Here is a 23569-nt window from a genome sequence, read left to right as displayed (position 1 = left end):
TCATAATGACATCACAGAGTACTTCCAACTCCTGTTAGTAGTTTTACAGTTCAAGAAAGAACAGACATCCAATACATTTGAACTAAAAAACATTTGATCCCAGATCAACCTAAGAGTAGCCACAATGATTACTGAACCATTACAAGGTAATTCCCATATAAAAATGGCTTATCTCCCAGAGAATCCCACTCTTTTTTATGCATTATTATGACTACATAGCCATAGCCAAGTAGCAATGTGAAAATCTGCAAAGGAAAATCTATGTATATGAGCACTCCTCTTGGGGCTAGGGCTGAGATGCACGTTCAAGAGCTCTGGCAAGCTGAAGTCTACCACATGTTGGCTTTCAACTGTTGAAATGCCATTTTCAGTATTTCAAGCTATATATTTTAATTTGTCCCATCAAGGCAAAAAAACTAAGTGCAGAGGAAATACACCTCCTTACCTAGGATGAGGAAAACTATGCCAAGCACTGCCACCTTCACTGGGGAGCACATGGGGAGAAGCTGCTACAGACCTCCATTCTGCTACTGCCTTGTCCAGTGCTGCGATGGAGGATGCTCCTTTGTTGCAATACTCTCAAAACTAAGTGCTGCATGTACCTCAGCATGCTCCTTAGCACTTGGATCCATTTCCTTTCTCTTCCAAATGAGACAGATACTGGAGAACCAGATAAATATTACAAAGAAGCCCAGCTGTCAGCATGCTGAGTGAAGACGTAAGCATTATATAAGAGCTATGTGACTAATGCTTGGTGGTTGCACAGGTTATTTCTGTCTTCATTCTACTTTTTAAGGATGATCTCTTGTTACCAAAAGATGACAACATATGTGCTAGCAGGTTTCCAGCAATCAGATATTTACATTCTACCCAGAATAAAGCCGACTGTGAATTGGGGGTGTTTCAGCTCTAATTACACTAGCACATATTGGTTACCAGGAACTGCCGAAGCTCTGAATTTAATCAACATTTCCAGATTCCTGTGTACCCATTCTCAAAGTGCTACTTTGCTTATAGGAACAGTGTGTGACATTTTTATGGCTTATAATCGCTGTACAACATAAAAACAATGCTGCACTAATAATGACTTTTGCCACAGATATATGTTTCTCCCAGCCATGCTGCTATTATCACACCTTTCTGCAAACCATTTATTTTAAGTGTCTGGCTGCATTGTTTCAATTACCCAAATATCGATAACATTCCCTTTCTTCATTAAGTCAGCTACACTTTAAAGGGAAATCTGATTTACTTTTTATTCTATAACTAATGAATTAAAAGTCTCACTCAATTAAAAAAAAAAACAACACACAATCCAGGAATGTGTTTTTGTGCTTTCTAAAGTGCCTTAGTTCCTAACCAAAACATCTTGACACAAGTCACAAGTTATAAAAACAACCATTTTAGGATTAAGAATAATATCACATCTTTTTCTAACAGGAAAAAAGAAGTTACTTGAGCGTCTAAATGAACACAAAGGTACCTCCTACTGTTTTCTGAGAAAAGGAGGAAGTGCCAAATTTTGTCAAAGTGGTTGCAATGACTAATCTATGTATTACAAAATCTAAAATTAATTTCAACTGCCTGTTACAGCTACGCATTTTACTTATTTTCCAGTTATGCTAAATTTACTTTAATTGATAGATATGAAGCAAGCTCCAATCTTTCAGGAAAGTGCACACACAAGGCAGTAACGAACTTTTCTAGAAAGCCTTCAAAGGTCACGCATGACTCCTATAACTACAATTCATACTGCTTAAAAATCTTGTTTCCATATTTATACAGAAGTGGGAGAGGAAGGAAGAGGGATCAAAAACACTTCAATTGGAGTCTGAGTGCTGGCAACTGATGCATCTGAGAATAAAACGTGGTTTTCCTTTTAGTGTCATAGTAAGTGCTAATGGTTATAAAATACGTATATTTCTTGCAAATTTTAATATGTATGAATTCATGCAAACAAGTCTTTTTTTCCCCTCAATATACACTTGTGTATCACCAAATATCAGCACAAATGGGAGCTCAAGTTGGTTGCAGGCATAAGAAGTTTAGCCATCTGCTGATCACAGCACAGGTCAGCTTGAAAAAGAGGTTGCTGCATGGAGCACAGCTTCTGAGCTTCATTTTTAAAAGCCAGTTCACAAAGCATTTGTGAAAGCTACAGTCAATCCTCCAGGTGTAGAGTACAGGGTGAGAAAAGCACAAAGCTTCTACCAGACATTTCCCGGCAGACGCTTGGTTCATACTCTGGAAGTGGTGTAAAATAAAATTCAGACCACCTAAGCTCTGCATAACATGCATATACAGAGTTTCAACCACAATATCTTAATGAATTGCCTGGCTACGCCTCCTCTCCCCCAACAGCAGCGTAATGGGGTTTGCCAGAGGTCATCAACCATCACAATTAAAAATTTATTGCTGCTATTTGTCCTTCAAAAGTTATCCCTTCCCTTGACCAGTCTAAGTTTTTGTTCATTAATTAAAACATTTCCACTCATCTTACTTTCCTTTTAAGCTCTCCAGTTGGAGATCACAGTTTCAGTAATTAACTGAATGCTTTTACCCAGCAGCTAATTCTGCTATCAAGTCACAGGTTGCAATGCAATTAAATTTTTACAAGGACCATTACGACACAATTAAAAACAGAAGGAAACACTGAAGTAGGATCTAGTTATGGGCATCACTAAGATGTTGCCACTTAAGCCCTGCAATTTATATTAGAGCCTTGGATCAATACAAGAGCCTTTGGTCACAAAAGTAATTGTGAAAGCTCCTGAAAACATTAGTAGGATTACTCACACAAGTGAAGTTGCACATAACAGAAATTGTGTATCGGGAGTGATTTTGATGTATTAGTCCAAAAACAGCATAAACAAGATGTTCTTTCATATGGGAAGAGAAAGAACAGCACTAAAAATGATTCTCCTTAAACTCCAGCAATTCCTATTGAGGATATGCAGAACAAAGACCAGAAGAAAAAAAAAAAAAACATAATCTTAATCAGAACCCAACTTTTCATTTATGTCAAAGTATCAAAAAGCATCTCAAAGTAATTGGCAATAAAGAATCTCTCTGGCCTTTAACTCAGAGCAGCCAAGTACATAGGTCACATACCAGCGAGCATTAGCAGCCACCTGCAGGATGCAATGCAAGTCTCTGGAAGCCTGCTATCTTAAGCTCCGTTTCTTGCTGTAAATTATTAAATGTCGCAACTTTCAGAGCTAGTGCATGCTGTTAGTGTCTGAGGCTGAAGAATTAGTACAACCAGTCTTAAGGTACTAAATTAGTTACATGGAAACAAAATATGATCACAGGCATCTTTTTACCTCAAGTAAATTTTACATAGGCATTATTTACAGCCCTGCTACTGGAAACATTATTGGTGATTTTTCCTCTACATAGCCATAGCTGTAGTATACTGACTTTTCTTCCCTCCTGCTCATCCTTGTCTCTCTGCTTGCTTTACAGCATTTTAAAGCAGAGATTTTGAGTCAGGACTGGCATTTATTTCAGCAATGACAAAAGGCAGTCACCCTGTGTCAGTTTTGCCCAAACAACAACTTATATAGGAAGGGAAGTCAAATTTAACAAGGTCTGGATAAAGACAGCGTCATACAGCAAGACGATCCCAGCTAGTTCCTGTATGAGCAAGCTCAAAACGCTCACACAGCTGAGAGCTACAGTGGGCCTTTAGGACTCGAGCGTTCCTCAGCCTGAGTTTCAAAAGTGTCTTTTTCCCCTGTAACAGCTACTTCAGTAACTACTAGAGGACGGTAGTCAGATAGTAGAACTGAGGTAAATTACTTTGTCTTTCCAATGTTCTGACAATCCCATCTTGTTCCTTAGCATTGAGACACATTCTGCTGTGGAGCAGGGAATTGAGGCGGGCAGAGCTTTTTTGCAGCATCGAAGCCACTCAAAGCAGCCGCAGGAACCACCAAACCTGGCAGCCCTCTCGTGGGAGGCTGACGAGTAGGCGGAGCCAGCAGCGCCCCCTCCCAGGCTGTTCAAAAGCTGCCCCTGGGGAGCGCGGTGACCAGGATGGGCAAACAGGGCGAGGCATGGCGGTTTGTGCAGACAGGGTGCCCGTAGGCAGGGCAGAGTGTTCCGCCCTACTCACAAGAACAACCAGCCGCCTACCTATAGGTAAACCACCATGGTCATCACTAAGCAGACGGCTCTTTTTAGAAAGTCTGTGGCCACCCAGACTGAGTGCCAGCTCAAAAATGCGGCACTTCAGGTCTCTGGATGCACAGAGTGCCTGAACTTGTTGCTCCCCTCTGAGGGCAGCAGAGACACTGTGTGTGAGAGTTGTGAGCAGGTGGATGACCTGGTCAGCCTGGTGGCAGAGCTCAAGGTGGAGGTGAAGAGGTTGAGGGCTATCAGGGAGTGTGAACAAGAGATAGACCTGTGGAGCAACTCCCTGCAAGGCCTGAAGGAAAGGCACCAGGGTGAGACACCCCACACAGTGGCGGAGCCCCTGTCCCTGTCAAGCAGAGGGAAGGGACCTAGGAAATGAGGAGGAATGGAAGCAGGTCCCTACTCAACATAACAGGCAATGCCCCTTCCTACTGGTCCTGCCTCCCCAGATGCCCTTACACAACAGGTTGGAGGTCCTGGAGCTTGAGAGACCAGTAGCTGAGGAGGAGGGAGAAAGTCTACCCAGGAGGATGCCTAGGGCAAGGAAGTCGACTCCACGCCTCAGGACTGCCTCCACGAAGACAGAAGGAAGGGTGATTGTTGTAGGCGACTCCCTTCTCAGGGGAACAGAGGGCCCTATTTGTTGACCTGACCCTACCCATAGGGCAGTCTGCTGCCTCCCTTGGGCCAGGACCAGGGACATTGCCAGAAAACTTCCTAACCTGGTTCACCCCTCTGACTACTATCCTATTTTTAACAGTCCAGGCTGGCAGAGATGATAGTGAAGACAGAAGCCTGAAGACCATCAAACGGGACTTTAGGGGACTGGGATTATTAGTAGATGGAGCAGGAGTACAGGTCATGTTTTCCTCCATCCCTACAGTGGCAGGGAGGGGTGCACAGAGGATCTGGAAAGGCCACCTAATAAACAGGTGGCTCAGAGGCTGGTGCCAACACAGGAATTATTTTATTATTTTTTTTTGACCACAGGATGCTTTACTCAGTACCCAGCCTGCTAACTGCAGATGGGTCCCACCTGTCTCAAAGGGGAAAACAGACACCAGCCCAGGAGCTGGCAGGGCTCTCATTGACAGGGCTCTCATTGACAGGGCTTTAAACTAGGTAGGAAGGGGGGTGGGGAGGGAATAAGGCTTGTTAGAGGTGTGCCAGGGAGACCAATGTCAGGGCCGGGGGAGAAAGCAATTGCCCAGCTGAAGTGCATCTACACCAATGCATGCAGCATGGGCAACAAACAGGAGGAGCTGGAAGCCATTGTGCAGCAGGCTAGCTATGACCGGGTTGCCATCACTGAAATGTGATAAATGTGATGGGACTGCTCCCATGACTGGAGTGCTGCAATGGCTGGCTATAGGCTCTTCAGAAGGGACAGGCAGCACAGAAGGGGTGGTGTGTGGCTCTCTATACTACAGAGTGTTTTGATGTTGTGGAACTTGAGGCTGAGACTGGGGATGATAAGGCTGATTCCCTATGGGTTAGGATCAGCGGGAAGGCCAACAAGGCAAGCGTCCTGGTGGGGGGCTGTTACAGACTACCAAACCAGGATGAGGAATTCTACAGGCAGCCGGCAAAAGTTGCAAAATCATCGGTTCTTGTCCGTGTGGGGGACTTCAACTTCCCGGACATATCCTGGACATGCAATACAGCTCAGAGGAAGCAGTCTAGGAGGTTTCTGGAGAGCGTGGAAGATAGTTTCCTGATGCAGCTGGTTAGTGAGCCTCCTAGGGGAGGTGCCCTGCTGGACCTTCTGTTCACAAACAGAGAAGGACTGGTGGGAGATGTGGTGGTTGGGAGCTGTCTTGGGCAGAGTGACTACAAAATGGTAGAGTTCTCTATTTTTGGCAAAGTCAGTGGGGGGATCAGTAAAACCGCTGTCTTAGACTTCCGGAGGGCAGACATTGAGCTGTTCAGGACACTGGTTGGCAGAGTCCCTTGGGAGGCACTTCTGAAGGGCAAAGGAGTCTGGGAAGGCTGGGCCCTCCTCAAGAAGGAAATGTTAATGGCTCAGGAGCGGTCTGTCCCCACGTGCCCAAAGACAAGCTGGCGTGGAAGAAGACTGGCCTGGCTGAATGGAGAGCTGTGGCTAGAGCTTAGGGAAAAAAAGAAAAAAGAGGGTTTATGATCTTTGGAAAAGAGGGTGGGCCACTCAGAAAGATTATAAGGATGTTGTAGGGACGTGTAGGGACAAAATTAGAAAGGCCAAAGCTCATCTGGAGCTCAATCTGACTACTGCTGTTAAAAAATGTTTTTATAGTGTTTTTAAAGTGTTAGAAAATGTTTTTATAAATACATTAAGACAAAAAGGACGAGAAAGGAGAATCTCCATCCTTTACTGGATGCGGGACAGAACTTAGTGACGAGAGATGAGGTAAAGGCTGAGGTGCTTAATGCCTTCTTTGCCTCAGTCGTTAGCAGCAAGACCAGTTGTTCTCTAGATACCCAGTACCCTGAGCTGGTGGAAGGGTATGGGGAGCAGGATGTGGCCCTCCCAATCAATGAGGAAATGTTTGGTGACCTGTTGCAGTACTTGGATGTACGCAAGTCAATGGAGCCGGATCGGATCTACCCAAGGGTGCTGAGAGAACTGGCAGAAGAACTGGCCAAGCCACTTTCCATCATTTATCGACAGTCCTGGCTATCAGGGAAGGTCCCAGTCGACTGGCGACTAGCAAACATGACACCCATCTACAAGAAGGGCCGGAGGGTAGACCCGGGAAACTATAGGCCTGTTAAGTTTGACCTCAGTGCCAGGGAAGCTCATGGAACAGATTATCTTGAGTGCTATCACGCGGCACTTGCAGAGCAACCAGGTGATCAGGCCATGTCAGCATGGGTTTATGAAAGGCAGGTCCTGCTTGACGAACCTGATCTCCTTCCATGACAAGGTGGCGTGCTTAGTGGATGAGGGAAAGGCTGTGGATGTGGTCTACCTTGACTTCAGTAAGGCTTTTGACACCATTTCCCACAGCATTCTCCTCGAGAAACTGACTGCTCGTGGGTTGGGCTGGCATCGTATGCTTCATTGGGTTAGAAACTGTCTGGGTAGCCGGGCCCAAAGAGTCGTGGTGAATAGAGTTAAATCCAGTTGGAGGCCGGTGGAGTCCCCCAGGGCTCAGTACTAGGGCCAGTTCTCTTTAATATCTTCATTGATGATCTGGATGAGGGGATCGAGTGCACCCTCAGTATGTTTGTAGATGACACCAAGTTAGGTGTGTGTCGATCTGCTTGAGGGAAGGAAGGCTCTGTAGGAGGATCTGGATAGGCTGGACCGATGGGCTGAGGCCAACTGAATGAAGTTCAACAAGGCCAAGTGCTGGGTCCTGCACCTGGGGTACAACAACCCCAAGTAGCACTACAGGCTGGGAGATGAGTGGTTAGAAAGCTGTCTGGCAGAGAAGGACTTGGGAATATTGGTTGATAGTCAGCTGAATATTGTGGGAATAAAAATGTTGTTTTTGCAGTTACACTGTTTAAAGGTAAAGAATGTGGTATTTAGATATGCTTGTAAGAAATCTTAGCAGGCGACCTTGTAAAATGAAGACAAACAGACTCCTTAGGACAATTAGGTGAAGATCATACTGTCAGGTCAAGTCAGATAAGAAGAAACATTATCACTTCAAACAGTGAAAACGTCAAAAGAAATTTGAAATTTAACAGGCTAGCAACTGAAGGCAATGTATGTGAAACATCAGATACATTGTGAACCTGGATTATCCACTCAGTGGAGAAACAGGGGAGGGTCCTGTCATCAAAAGGTATGTAAACTGTGTTTTGGAACTAGTAGGCGTGCTCCTGTTTGTGGGGCGCCCGCCATTGCAGTGTGCTCAGGTGGCTATGAAGGCCAACAGCATCCTGGCTTGCATAAGAAACAGCGTGGCCAGCAGGGCTAGGGAAGTGATTGTCCCCCTGTACTCGGCTCTGGTGAGGCTGCACCTCAAGTACTGTGTTCAATTTTGGGCCCCTCGCTACAAGAAGGACACTGAGGTCCTCAAGCGAGTCCAGAGAAGAGCAATAAAGCTGGTGAGGGGTCTGGAGAACAAGCCTTATGAGGTGTGGCTGAAGGAGGTGGGATTGTTCAGCCTGGAGAGGAGGAGTCTCAGGGGCGACCTTATTGCACTCTGTGGGTACCTTAAAGGAGGCTGTAGCGAGGTGGGGGTTGGTCTATTCTCCACATGCAGGGTGACAGGACAAGGGGGAATGGGCTAAAGTTGCGCCAGGGGTGTTTTAGGTTGGATATTAGGAAGAACTTCTTTACTGAAAGAGTTGTTAGGCATTGGAATAGGCTGCCCAGGGAAGTCGTTGAGTCACCATCCCTGGAGGTCTTTAAAAGACGTTTAGATGTAGAGCTTAGTGATATGGTTTAGTGGAGGACTTGTTAGTGTTAGGTCAGAGGTTGGACTAGGTGATCTTGAGGTCTCTTCCAACCTAGATGATTCTGTGATTCTATAACTCAAACAACAGTGGACAGCAGCAGAGGAAGGAGGAAAGAAATACCTCCAAACACCACGTTTTCAGATACTCTGCAAGCCAGTTCAGTGGAAGTTCAGTGTCTTGCTGCTTTCAAATATCCCACCAGCTATCAGGTTGAGACTGTTTTGTTAATAAGAAAAAAGTGGGAGATGAACAGTTGGTCAAAAGCCTGGGACTGAGTAAATGTGGCTGAAACATCTCAAACGGAGACAGTCAGTAAGGGAAGCAGAGAAGACTGGAAATGGCTTGTAATGTAGGAGCCTGGAAGAAGGCACAGAGTACAGGGATTTAGCTACCAAAGGAGACTAGGTCTATAGACAGACATGTACAGAGACAGATACACAGGACTAAAGGAGAAGGGGAGTCACACAGGCCTCCCACGTGCTGTGGAAGATGAATTACTCCCAGCAAAGAGACGAGATTAGGAATTATAAAACATGGGATGAGGAGCCCTGACAAAGGGATTAAAAGTGGTATCTGATTGAGGAAATGCAGACAAAAGACAAAATGCAGTAAGAGCTGAAGCTTGCAGGAAGAGAACAAGAAAGCTGGGAACAGGAGAGGGAACTGGAGGGGACACTGCTCCTCTGGTATCACCATCCAGAAGCCAGCCTGGGTGTAGTAGGGCCAGAGTCTGAAGCTAGAAAAGGAAACCTGGTGTAGATCTGGACTGGGAAGATAAAAGAGGACCAAGTCACAAGCAGGGATGGGGAAAGGCTGCAGGGAACATGGCAAATAGGGCCACAGTTACATACCCACTGACTGCAATTTCTATAAACTTTGATGACCCAGAGGAAGCAGATGGAGAATGTAATTGGGAAGCAGTAAAACCTGAGGGTGAGAATCTGAGCAGGCTGGGAAGTCAGGTTGGATACTGAACTTTGGCAAAGGGACAAGACTGGGAGCTGTAGGAGAACTGTCCTCACATCCCTCCTCTGTGATTTTTCATAAAGGATATCTACCTCCTTCTGTTGTCACTTTATGCTTTACTCTTTTACAGATGAACCAGAATCAGGACTGTATGGTCATAAAGTGTTGTCTACAGAAACTTTACATCTGTAAAGAGAGTATAGTGAAAGAATACAGGAAGAATAGTTTCTTTGCCTACAGAAATACAGCTCTGGAGAACTGGATTGTATCTCAAGCAGTTCCATAAAATAAAAGTTTCAGAGCAATCAAATTAATCTGAATTTTTCAGAGAGGATTACATTCTGGTGCCCAAAACAATACACTGAGACCCAGTCTGCAAAAGTCCTCAGTGCTCTCACTTGCACGAAAGTTTGCTGGAAGCTGTACTTCAAAAACAAAGCAATACATAACACAACACATGCATAACACTAAGCCATCTAAACGTCTTGGTCCTGTACACCTCAAACAGCATTCTTGCCCACATTAAAGAATTGAGTATTTTGTGTCTTGACTCCAGCTGAACAAAACACAGTTAATGCCCTCTGTTTAGAGGTTTCACAAAAACACTAGTCCATGTTTGCTACTGCAATAATCATCATGACAGAAGAGCTCACAAGTACTAACAAGCAGGGTCCAAAAAGCACACAGTGAAAGGCAAGAACAGCCAGGATAGACAGCATGTAGATGCTCATTAGGCAAGCTTTGTCCGTCCCATGCACTGATGGAGCCAGAGACCCTGGAGGAAAAAAGGAGCATCTGATAATTTTATTATTGTTTATATCATGATGCACAGGAACGGGGGGTGGAGGGTGGGTAACACTGCTCATCAACAGTCATAAAAGATTGACTTTGTAACCAGAATAATGTTGGATTGTAAGTATCAGCCTGGTAAAAGTGCATTGGGCAATGATATATGTTCAAAATATATTTGATGGTAAAACTGTTGTAAAACACGCTGTGCAATGAAGTATTACTGTAAATCATACTGTATCATAAACATGGTTTACAAAACTAAATAAAGTAAGCATAATCTAAGTGCATTCAGATAACTAACGTGTCTGTTGGTTTTTTTTTTAAATCAGATGACATCAGAAATCAACAAATCATGGTATTTCCATGAACTTCTGTCTGTATTAGTACAGAAGTTAAACAAAAATACATTCAATCTTACAAACACCACTTATCAGCTGGACTCTTTCAAGAACAGTTTTAATACTGTCTCAATCAAAAAAAGGGAATTAGTTTAATTTCTGTAACATTACTTCTGCTGCCCTAATGGTCATCTCCAGTCATACTCATTCACGTTCAGTTTGCACTAATGTAACAGATCAATTGCTGACCCAGTCTAACCTAATTTGCAGAAAACTAAAGTCCCTGGCAGCTCAGGCAGTATTCTAATTTCACTGAAGTAAAACTAATTTGGGCTTTTCTACAAAAAGGACAAAGCACAATAATATCTGTTTCAAATATACATATTTAGCCCTAAAAGGTCCTACAAAATTAATATGATGGGACTTCAAGTTCATCGTATTTCATAATTTCACATCAAGCTTACTTAAGTTCACATGCAGTATTATTTTTCCTGTAACTGTCTGCCCTGCAAACTCAGCTGCATGTCAAATTGGACTCCTTTCCCACACATCACCAACAGAACTAAAGCTTCTCCTGGGCAAATTATGTCTGGTCCCATTAAGTGACAGCTGAAGTGTCAGCCGTGAGGAAAGAAAACATCCCCAGTACTAATCCTGGAGTACAAAAGTTTGAGACACACACCTAAGCACCAAGCAGGCAATAAAACATTTGCACCTCACATGCAGCCAATCTTCTACATATACACAGACAGCACATAAGAAAAATAAGCTTTTGATTTTAAGAATAAAATACTCTGTCATACAAACCAGAATCTAGAGACCTCCAAACCTTTCAGTCCCATAAGTGCCCATTCCCATTCTTTCACGCATTTACTCTAGTCCCTTCTCCCTGCCCAGTTCTCTCATTGTCACTTCACTGCCAGTTTTGGGACACAGACTTTATGGTAGATCACAGAGGGCAAAGAGTACCAGAGAAGCTAAAAAGCAGGCAGACATAGTAAGAGAGCTCCTCAGATGGGAAGGTCTGTCTGGAGGGAGTGCCTGGATGAAAAACCCTGCAGCTGGCTGGGCTCTAGCCAAGGGAGGAAGCCTGTGGGATGCTCACACTGGATCCCTCACTATGATCTCTGGATTTTTCCACTCTGAGGAAAGATGCTGCCTCTGTGTCACCAACAGCCCAGTGTGGGTGCCAACCTGCAGTGAAACACATGTAGGAGGCTCAGCATGCAGGAACATGTGACCATATTTACTGTATTTGAGAATCGTGAGGGATAAATGACATTTAACAGCCAGCCTTCCTTCTTACACCTCAAAGAAGATGAACTCAGTTTTGCTTTCCTCTTTCTCTCATCTTCCCTGCTCTTTCCCTAAATGCTCTGAGCCTCTTTGCAGTCTACCCTGGTCCCCTCCCATCCTGCTCCTCCCAACCCAGAGACCGAGACTCCTGCAGGGCAGCCTGGTTTGCTCCGATGGTTTTACATTCCCTTTCCTCATCGGTCACGGTGGATGGGCAAAAAGTACCTTCCTAGACACTCACCTGCTCCCCCTGCAGGCCCACACCAACTCCAACATACAGTTTAAGATCTAAATCAAGCCATTTGTTAACTAAAAAAATAAAATATTTACAGCAAACACAGATGGCTATTGCCATGTGTTAGTGTTAAACTGAGCTGAGTCACCCCCAGAGCAACAGATGAAGGTAAAGATTGCATGTAGCCTGGTAATGAATCACAAGTGCCGTCATTTTTATGTGTGTTTTTTTTTTTTTTTTTTTTTTTTTAAGAGCAAAACCCCCACTTTCATTACTTTTTCTTTCTGACATTTTAAGGGTAGAAAATTAAGAAGTGATCATAAAGAAAGCCCTTTAAAGAAGAATACAGATGCATAATCTGTAAAGACTTAGCTCACTACATGTGAAATAAATCAGTGCATTTAGAGGTTGAGGCTCAGTTTAACTTAAAACCCTGCACAAAACCAAAAAAATAACTTTATGAAACTGCTCATTTCTTTCAAAGACGACAGGCTGTGTATTTTATTAGGAACAGCCATGCCTGCTTTCTTAAGTTTGACAAGTCCCAGTAACCAGGGACGTGAGCTCTGCAGTCCAGGGCCTTCCATTAGGAATATTCCAGGGGAGGACAGAACTGACAGAGAGAAACAAAAACACCTTACACAACTGCAAGATTTGCCAGGATCCATCTGGCAAAGCCCTCTGTGTGTTTCTCAAAGTACAGGCAGTTTTGCTTTCATGTTGATGCTCTTGACCCCCTAAACTGCCATGTATTTTAAATTAATTATTCATGTTTCATCAAAAGCAAGCTTTCATTTCTTCTTAATCCTGTTAGCCAGCATTGTCTCAGCCAAAGGAACAGCAATCTGTTTCTTAGGTGTGGGATTTTACTTCCATTGCTTCCTAAATCTCAACTTGATGACTACTCAGTTGCAACTGAGCAAATCCAGTGAAAATAAGAGAGCTTGCAGAGGTGTCACTGAGGGTTTAATTAGGCTTCCAGATTCTGTATTACCAATAATCTCATTGCATAACTAAAGGAAAGACCCAGCCAGAGCCTGATTCTCTATCTGGTTTGCAAAAGGGACCATTACCACAAAATTTTGCTTGGAAATCTAGCACATTTAAGAGAGGTTAATTCCCATATAAATGTCGAATTCCTACCCCATTACTACAGAAACACATTTTCAGAAGAGAGCCATACACTGAAGTTGACGCTGCAAAACAAATTGTTTCACAACGCTTCTAAAAGAAAATGGGTTTCTCAGACAAAACTCTAAGCCAGTGTTAATTATACTTAAAAGTATGATGACAAGCACAAAAATGAGGATTTTCACACCACCAGACAATATCCAATATTTCTATTAAGTACCTTATTTGAGGCGACAAGAAAACTGAAAAAAAAAGTATACATACAGGCTGGCAATACTGATTGAGCAGAAGGTAGTGTTTTCAGAACGATGACTAGGAGCTTCCTCTAAGAATGCATGACATAGGCAATTGTTTTGCATTCTTACAACAACTAGACTGAGTAAACTACACTAGTAACAGAAGAAAGTTGGTGAATTAGTCTGACTTTCACTTGCAGTGAATGCAAATTACTGTGATGCAAGATGAACAAATTGCAAACATTACTAAAACCTCAAATCTACTCGAGAATCAATCAAGACAGTAGCTCTACTGTCCATTTTTCAGTATTTCCAGTTATTGAATGGATACTTTCCAAAAGGACAGACCACATACCCTAAAAACAAGAAAAACCTGGAAAACAGTATACCTTTAAGAAGCAAAGTTAACAGAAACATCATATTCACCTCTTTCAACTACTACATTTTCAGCTCTAATCCAAGTTACACTGAAGCTAATTAAAAGATTCACATTACCTTCAGTGAGAGCGGTATCAGAGCTAAGAGAGACTGCTGGAGTCACCGTAATGTTCTGACGCTAATTGCACGTACAAGAAAATCTATACAACACTGACTTCAAAAGCTGTTAAGCATTTAGGAATCAAGTCAAAGCAAAAGGGCAAAATCAGCAACAAACACAGACTCAATCAGCCCTAGAACTGTTGGAAAAGAAGGAAGGACAATCAGCCTCTCGGATTTCTACAGAACTATACATGTTTCTGTAGAGACAGAAACTAAGCTAAGTGATCTTAGAAATGGGAAATAAATCCCACACAACTTCCCATAGACACCACAAGCTGAGAGCCCCACAGATGCCAAAAACGTGAGGCTCTGCAGAATACTACTAGAAAAAGCAGCAGTGCAGACATATACAAAGTATATAGTGATGCTACTAAATACATTTAAAACACAGCTTAACATGCCCAAGGTAATTAACTTGAGTTTACAGAAAAAAAAACAACAATACAACAGAGAAGAGATAACTTCTGCACAGCTCAAATTCAGTCTTGAACAGCTGCCAATAACTTGAATTAAAACTAAGTTATCTTTGCTGACAGTTTAAGATCAAGTAACCAATTCAGGTTAATGGAGATTGGAGATGGAGATTTACCAGAAGCTAACTCTCAGATGAGATGTCCTAGCATCCTACAACAAGCTTTCATAGAGTCATACCATTTCAGGAGATTCACACCTGTTACACCTCAAGAAAGAAACTCTGCAGAATCAGTTCTATCCAAAGAGCCACAGGACAGCTTCCTTAGCTAGAAAACACAGCCACCTCTTGAGAAGACCATGACAGAGTTGTCATAATAACACAATTCTATGTAGAAACAAAATTCTACAGCGTAGCTGTAATATGTTTTATAAGCACTGTTAGGTTTGCTGACTGTCTTGTGACTCTTTGCTGGTTCTCAACATTTAAAAGTCAAAACCACACCTAGACTGGATAAAAAACATGCCAAGAGAAGAAAGGGGAGGCTAAAGAAAAAGTCGAGGAGGAGGTGGGAAGAAAAACTCACATGCAGACATGTGCATATTTTTGATGTCTGTATAAAGCTCATAGCAAAAGCATGCAAGATGAACTATCAGATTTGGTAATAAACTCCGATTATCCTCTCACACAAAAACGTTACAGTAAAAATGCTCAGAGGAAGGAGACAGAGTTTTGTTACACTGGTGTGAGGTCTTATTTTTTCCTTCTAACTAAACTTTTCAGTACACAGTGCAGCAAAAGTTTTAGTTTATGGGGTTGTTTCCCAGCTCGGTGTCTTGCAACCTGTAAATTGTTCCTTTAGCTCCAATCAGCAGTCCACCCAGCTTTACTGCCATCACCTACTGAATGTCCCCGAAGGAAGGAAGGAAATAATACTGCAGAGCACAAAGTTACGAAGCACTTTTCCTATAAATACCTGTTCTGCTGTTAAACCTACTTGACCAAGTGCCGTAGCCAGGGACACAGCCGGCGTTGTACCCCGACGTGGCTTGGCTGCCGCCTGTAACAACGCCCACCCGAGCACCTCAGCCTTCCTTCAGCCTCCCCCTTCACCTGCACGCCACGGACGACCACCAGGACCCCCAAGACACTCCCGTCCTAACACACCACCGTCCGGGGGCGACGGAGAGCCCACTCACCCGCGCAGCGGCCGTAGGGGCAGCACGAGCCCGCCGCGGGGTGCAGCGGGGGCGGCGCGGCGGCTGGCATGGCGCCGGGTCCGAACTCAGCTCCCTCGGGGCCGGGGTCCCTCTCCCGGCTGCCAGGATCAGTGGAAGGGCCAGGATGACGGCAGAGGGGAGGTGGTGCCGCGTTACGGGCACGCCCAGCGGTCACACCTCTCCGGCAGCGGCCCGCCCTCCACAGGCAGCCCCCCGAGGAAGCGCCTCACCGCCGCCATCTTCTCACGGCGCCCACGTGCTGCTGTCCCTCTGTTTCTGTTCCCTCCGTCGTAGGTACCTGCAGCCCCCGGAGCCGCCCTCCTCACGCCTCTCCTCGTCCTCCCGGAGCTTCCAGCCTGTCCCCCCGTTGCCCTCCTGTCAGCTGCAGACGGTGCAGTCGTACCACGATGTCATCTCGTGTGGCCTCCCTTCCCCGTTTTGAAACACCTGCCTGCCATGGGAGATAAGACCGTTGGGGATGCCAGCGTGTGCTGCCTGGCTTCACGGGTGTTAGTGTAAGGGTGCTGGGTTCTGTGTGCTTTTGTTATAGCCTGTAATAAATGGCTAAGTCCCAAATAGGGTTACAATCAATGTTTACAATTTATTAAATGAATAGAGGTAAGCAAACAGCACCGGGTGCACCGGGAGTCTCTGCTCCACCAAGACACACACCAGTTACATCAAGCAGCTGATTTTTATGCTCCTAGGCTAATACATATTCATTACTACTTCGAAAAAAAACAGGGTTATTATAATTAGTTTCCGGAATCCAAACCCTCCTACTGGATCATGCCTGTCAGTCTTCGGTGGTCCCTCTGGGGGTCCCGTGCTGAAGGCTCATAGTCTTCCTCCCTCTTGTCCTTCTCCTTTGTCCTACTTGGCTATATGTCAGAGACTTGTGCAGCATCCCCTGCAAGCTTTGTCTTTTAGTTGTCCCTCAGCTTTCCCCTTCTTAATCTGGCCAGATATCGGAGACTTGCTTAGTGTCCCATGCAATAGTCGTAATAGCAGTTATTCTGACCCTCCCCCCCCCCCCCCAGATATCAGAGACTTCAAGGAAAAATCTACAAATACATTTCCCTTCAAGCTCTCTATTGACACGAATTGCTAAAACATTCCTTTGCAAGATACAAGAACTATATACATTAACCACTCTGTTTTTCTTAGACTTGTGCTTATACAAGGGTATGTAAGACAGAAGGTCACATTCATCATACCATGCAGCCCTAGCATTGTTCCATACTGACACGAATCACATGAACATATTTCACAATCACCCATCTCCTTTTTCATGCTGTTGATTCGTGTTTTCCTTTCTAATCAAGTCAATACTTGCCGAATTGATACCAATTGATACCAATTTTGGATCTTTGTTTTTATTATCATCAGGGAATGGGTTTTCACTTTCCCTGGTTCTGGGTCAACAGGTACCGCAGATATTTGCATTCCTTGTATAACTGAGTGTATTAGTCTGGTAATACAAGGTATTAAATATGGAATTATTAACAATCCTTTACATATCCCCAGTACAACCACCATTATTTTAGCAAACCAATCACCACCCATAAAGCCCCTTCCCATAATCCTCTTAGATCGATTCCATTCCAAATTTGAACTGGGACATGTGCAATTTTCTTCATTTCTTTTTACAAGTTCATTTACAGCTTTTCTTTCTGTTGTCGTTTAACCCAGCTGGCAGCTAAACATCACACAGCTGCTCGCCCCCCTCCCTCCCTCCCCCTCTGGGATGGGAGACAGAAACAGGAAAGTGAAGCCTGTGAGTAGAGATAAAGACAATAAAATAATAATACCAATAATAATAATGACAGTAATGATGATAATAGTACTACTAATAATAATGTGCACAATGCAATTGCTCACCACCCGCTGACCAATGCCCAGCCTAACCCTGAGCAGTCCGGCCCTCCTCCCAGCTCTTGCACCCCCCAGCCTGCCCGCTGGCAGGACAGAGTGAGAAGCTGAAATGCCCATGGTTTGGTGTTGGCACTGCTCTGCAACTATTAAAACATCAGCATGTTATCAGCACTCTTTTTATCCTAAGCCAAAACATAGCATTCTACCAGCTACTAGGAAGAAAAACCCTCATTATCAATCTCTAAACAGCAATTACTAAAGTTAAAATTTCCACAGACTTCTTCTTGTGCTAGTAAATAATCCAAAGCTAAGCAATTTTGATACAAAGCAGTCCTCATCTTGGTATTTTGCTTTGCAATTAATCCAAGTGCATCTCCGGTTTTATTTACAACTATTTCTATTACAGCTTGTAACCTAATTATTCTATTAAGCATATATATCTCAGGGTCCTATAGCCCCAGGATCTGTCTTCTGCCCACATAGCTGGATCATAATAGGCAAACGCCTTCAATCAAGGGGTTGGGCCCGCTTTCAGGGTCGATTCGGGCTTGTGTTACTGTTCAGCCTGTCAGGGTGATCCAGCTCCTGGAAAACAAATCATAATTTTATATAGGTTTAAAAAAAAAAAAAAAAAAAAAAAAAAAAAAAAAAAAAAAAAAGGTTCTTATGTTATTTTCTCAGGACAACCTGACCTTAATGTGGGAGAAATCTGGTCGAGGCCCTCTCACTCGGCAGTCAATACCCATAGGGGTTGCCTCCCTCGGTAGACCATACAAACCGCAGTGGAGGGTCCTGCACCGGTCTTGCCTTCTCCCTTTCCTCCCTTCAGGCTTGTCCCCTTTATTTGGCATCCTTAATTCATGCAGAACCTCGTTGCCAGAATATTAGTTCTTCTTTAGCTTTAGTTTCAGTTCCCCAGGAGTGGACTCAACCCTCCAAGTTTCGGTAGTTACTGGTCCTTTTATTCTGGATGCATGGGTCCAACCCCTTTCTGCTGTTCTCACAGCTGTTTCAGTAGTAAGTAAAACAATGTACGGTCCCTCCCATCGGGGGTTCAATGATTCTTTCCTCCAGGTTTTTATTAAGACCTTGTCTCCTGGTTGTATGTTTTGAATAGCAAATCCTAAAGGTGGTGTTTGAGCCATCATTCCAATTTCTCTTAGCTCTTGTAATCTCCTTCCAATAGTAATTATATATTCCTGGATGCTACAATCCTCAACTACATTGTTCCCTAGAGTCATCCCTTGAGAATAAGGCATACCATATAACATTTCATATGGCAATAATCCAGTCTCACTGTGTGGTTTAGTTTTTATGTTTAAAAGTGCCAAGTAAAAAGTGCCAGTAAGCATTTCGTCCAGGACGTTTGTGTCTCGATCAGTAATTTAGCCAATTGTTGTTTTATTGTTTGATTCAGTCTTTCTACTTTCCCTGAGCTTTGTGGGTGCCACGGAGTATGGTATTCCCACTGAATACCTAATGATTGACATAATAATTTTATTATTTTAGAAGTAAAGTGTGTGCCCTGATCAGAATCAATGTACTGGATTATCCCATATTAGGTTATCAGCTGTTCTAATAGAATTTTTACCACCATTTGTGCCGTAGCTCGTGCTACAGGATAAGCTTCTACCCATTGTGTTAAATGATCTACTATTACCAATAGATATTTTATCCTCCCTACTATGGGCAATTCAGTGAAATCAACTTGTACTTTCTCAAAAGGCCTATAAGCTGTTTTTTCTCCCTCCCATGGCTGCTTGTCGAAACACTTTCTTATTTATCTTCTCATAAGTTAAGCAACATTGTCTAATTTGCTTTGCTATTTCAAAAAACCCAATGCAACCAAATTGTTCTAGAAAAATGATCACTTAACGCCTTTGTACCCCAATGTGTTTGTGCATGCTGTTATAAATGAAGTCTCAACTCAATCTGAATTTAGTAATATTTATACTTATAAAAGGTATAAAAGGCAAGTAAACAGCGCTGGGTGTGCGGGGAGTCTACGCTCCACCAACACACAAACACGAACATCAAACATTCTAAATATATAGAACTTTGCTTTACATACTAAACCCGAGTATGCCTATACATACGTACAATCAGGAAAGGTAATAAACAATCCTTTAAGTTATACAATCAGAAAAGGTAACAAACAATCCTCTAAGTTCCATGACTTAACAGTCTCCATTTTCCTGATTACAAACAACGGTCTCCATTTTCCATTCCTTTTGAACAATATCTCTCCCTTTAAGTTCTCGAGCAACTCAGTTTTCGGGCCTTATGTGTCCCGTTCTTCCCAGATCAAAGAAAAGCATATCCATCTCCTTTTCAAGGCCAATAGGGCCTGGGTCAAAAGGCACATTCAGGTCACCAGGGGGTGTAACAGCAAAAGCCTTCGATGGCAGTAGGGGTAGGGGGTCCGATGGCATAGCAGTCGGATCAGTAAAGGAGCCCGCAGCTCCCTCACTGTCTGGCAAACCACATGTTTCTGACTATGGTCCCACGTGGCTCTTTAAGGCCTCAGAGATTGCTCGCCAGGTGCCGAGGTTAGTCCCACCAAAGCCGTGCACGCCTAACGTGGCAACTTGCTTTGGTTATATCCAGTAAAGATTTACATATGCATGAAGTTTCCCAATACATCTATACATATGCATAACCTGTCCCTTTGTGAACAGTCCTCCTTATCTCTGAGCCCTTGGTTAAAGTCCAAACCATGAGGTTATTTTGATCTGGTTCTTGGGGTCCGAGGGGCTCCTGTTATCTGGAGGTCTAAGCGCAGGACAGGCACAGTACATCGCAAATGTAGCACATATACATTCTTAATCAATCGCTCTCTAATTTCTAATTCCATGTTTCAGCTGCAGCATACTTGCTCTCTTCTGGATCCACGGGTATTCTACTGTTAACGTTAATGTTCAAAGCCTGACAGACCCAGTCCTCCGTGGACCCAAATATCGGCCAAAATACATGGGGTCTTAAGGGTTCTTTTGGCCATTCTATCCATATTTGGACATTTTTACTTTACTCTTTCATTTTTTGGGCCCCCTATTGTTCCAGTTTCTAATCATTATTCCTAATGGACTTTCTGGTAATTTGCTCCCTTTCTTCTGGTCCTTGGTCTTCAATTCTGTCTGATCCATCTATGAATTTTACTATGGCAATTCCCACAGCCCTTGGTTACCTTAGTAAGAGTGTCTTGCAGGGGGTTTAGGACCTATCACCCACCCACGAATCCTATAGGAATCACTTTGGTCCTTCACCAGCCAAGTCCCTCGCAGGAGATTGGAATCGTGGTTAGAAGACCTCCACACTCGCTTCGGAACTAAGTTCTGTCTCAGTCACACTCTTACACATACAGGCAACCGAATCCCACCCAACCGAATGGTATACGCCTTAAATATTTTTGACTCCGTCGTCTTCGTTTGGATCTTCGTGTGCAGAATTACGGGCAAAATACAGTGCTGCAGCCAGCAAGGGAGCTAATAAAAAAAATCAAAATCTTTGCTTACCTTTATTCAGGTTCAAGATGGCATTAGTCCCGACCCAACTCGAACAGGAGCCACCAAATGGTCGGGCACCTCTCCTAGATCAAATCAGAATTCAGGAACCAAAGACATCCCGGATGAGCCCTCAATTGTTATACATGGCTCAGTCTTCAAAATAGGACTATAATCAAAGTTTACAATTTATTAAATGAATAGAGGTAAGCAAACAGCACTGGGTGTGCCAGGAGGGTCCTGAGGGTCACTTAGCAAGTCACAGGCAGACATGGAAACAGAACTCAAACTGCCTGACTTTCTGTGCCTCAATATCTACCATTATTGTTACAGATATTTGATGCTGGGTGCATTTCTTGAAATTACCCTAGATTTTCAAAGGTACTTAGACACCTATGTGCACACATATCTCCTTGCAAATTCTTAAGAAGCCAAATTCCCTTGTTGACAACATATCTTTAAAAATATGCTCCCTTCCTTCCTCAGAAGTTGTGAACACTCTCCCCGTTATGAATACCTCTACTTGCTACGTATCTGTTTATCTCATGGCCTCATTTAAATTGAATAGGGACCTTAGCTTATGAGAGACATTGATTTTCATTGCCACTAATGGCTCAGGCAAGAGGATTTAGCTGCAAATAGCAGAAGACACTGTACTGATACATTTCTAAATTACACAATTTATAGCGTTTGGAAGCATCTAGTTTGTAGTTAGTAATCATCTTTATATTCTTACTGTGGAAATGGAAATAGGAAAATGGACCGGGAAAATAGGAGGTGGATGGGGGAAACCGATCAGTAAACTAGAAGTTACAGTGCCAGCATGACACAGTCTTTCACCTCAAGGTTATTTAATCTAACGCAAATCAGTGCTGATGAAGATGCCAAACTTCTGAGCACTGCCAGAGCAAAGCAGCTGCTACTTGGAAGGCAAGAGAGGCATCACTGATTTTCTGGGCACCTCTTTAGGCACCTTGATAGCAGAATGTTACTCTCCCTACATTCAGCAGCTGGGCATGATGAGAAATTCAACTCCTCACTTCCTTTTTGGATGAAAAGGCTGAAACATGAAAAGTATTTCTGTTTACTGGACTAGGTGGACTGGACTCAGATTGGCGAGCATCTGGTGTATCTTTGGGAAACGTGGCCACCTGACATCTTCATAGATGCAAAAGGAAAAGATCCACCAAGATACTGTCTTGTGTAACATAGCTGTAGGTCTTCACTAAGATAATTCTTGCTCAAATTAAAGCTTATCTTTTTAAAAAAGGACTTGTCACATCACAGTGCCCTTGCTCACAGTTGGTGTGAAAAGGAAGAATTTGAAAGCTGCAAATTTGATCTGATGGTGATTCATGGAAAGCTGACTCCACAATCAGTAAGATTGTAAAGCAGGTATGTTTATTCAGCACTGGGAGGCATGGGGGGTAGTCCCACCAAAGTCGTGCACCCCTAACACGGCAACTTGCTTTGGTTATATGCAGTAAAGATTTACATATGCATGAGGTTTCCCAGTATGCCTATACATATTCATAACCTGTCCTGGTTGGTATTAAAATTAGCTCAAATAAGTCATTTCCATAAAATCCTCCTGTCTGTGCTTGCACGGTGCCTTCTGGTGGTGGGCGCTGAGGGTCGTGAGGATGAAGTAAGATGTCTTCATCAGGGTCGAACTTTTCACTTTGCCTCCTTGCACATGCTCTCTGAGGCCTTGGTCACAATCTGGGCCATAAGATTGGTTTGGTCCGGTTCTCTGGGTCTGAGGGGCTCCTGTTATCTCGAGGCCTTGCATGTTTGACATTTTTTATCTTGTCCTTTTGTGAACAGTCCTCCTTATCTCTGAGCCCTTGATCACAGTCCAAACCATAAGGTTGGTTCAATCTGGTTCTCATGGTCCCACGGGCTCCTGTTATCTGGAGGCTTAAGCGCAGCACAGGCACATCGCAAATGCAGCACATATTAAGCATTGAGTGTTGCCTACATATTCATTCTTAATCAATTACTCTCTAATTTCTGATCCCATGTTTCAATGGGACCTCCCAAAAATATTAAATTGGGGATTAAATATGGTCTTTTGCATAAGTAACATCTAATTTTCTGTGCTTTCATGAAGAACGCTTGAAAATGGTCTTTTGGGAAAGATCCAGGCTAATTAATAATGCTTATGATTCTTAGGAAAGATGGATAAGCAATCTGTATTTTCCTCCTCATTCTTGAATACAGTCACTGCACTTAAGATTCAGACAGCAAACAAGGCACCATCACCATTACTTTCTGCTTGTTTGCAACATGCCTTTTCTCTCTCTTCCCCAGGACAGGATTTGTCACTTACCCATGTTTTTGCAGTGCTGACCATTGGGGAGTTCTTGCCAGCCTTCTCAGCCTTTCCATAAGAAGCACAGGCAGCACAGAGGGAGCTCAGGCACACAGAGATTCATCACTTTGCCACCGCTTGCCAAGGAGAATTCATGGGATAAGTCTGCACAGCTGATGGTCTCA

At 43.5% G+C, this 23569-nt stretch overlaps 1 protein-coding gene across 1 annotated transcript in view; it reads right to left on the bottom strand.

Annotated features, from left to right (window-relative positions):
- Positions 1–15791, bottom strand: part of DCLK3 (doublecortin like kinase 3) — a 32259-nt gene extending 16468 nt beyond the window's left edge. The window contains exon 1 of the mRNA XM_082752119.1: positions 15675–15791. Within this exon, the coding sequence (XP_082608245.1) occupies positions 15675–15744 (70 nt within the window). The 5' untranslated portion in view covers positions 15745–15791. The remainder of the gene's footprint in view (positions 1–15674) is intronic.
- Between the last annotated feature and the right edge of the window lie 7778 nt (positions 15792–23569).

This window comes from Aythya marila, assembly GCF_965140915.1.
Source record: "Aythya marila genome assembly, chromosome: 2".
Taxonomy (NCBI): domain Eukaryota; kingdom Metazoa; phylum Chordata; class Aves; order Anseriformes; family Anatidae; genus Aythya; species Aythya marila.
The sequence above is the reverse complement of the archived record's forward strand: the minus strand, read 5'-3'. Positions and strand labels throughout refer to the sequence as shown.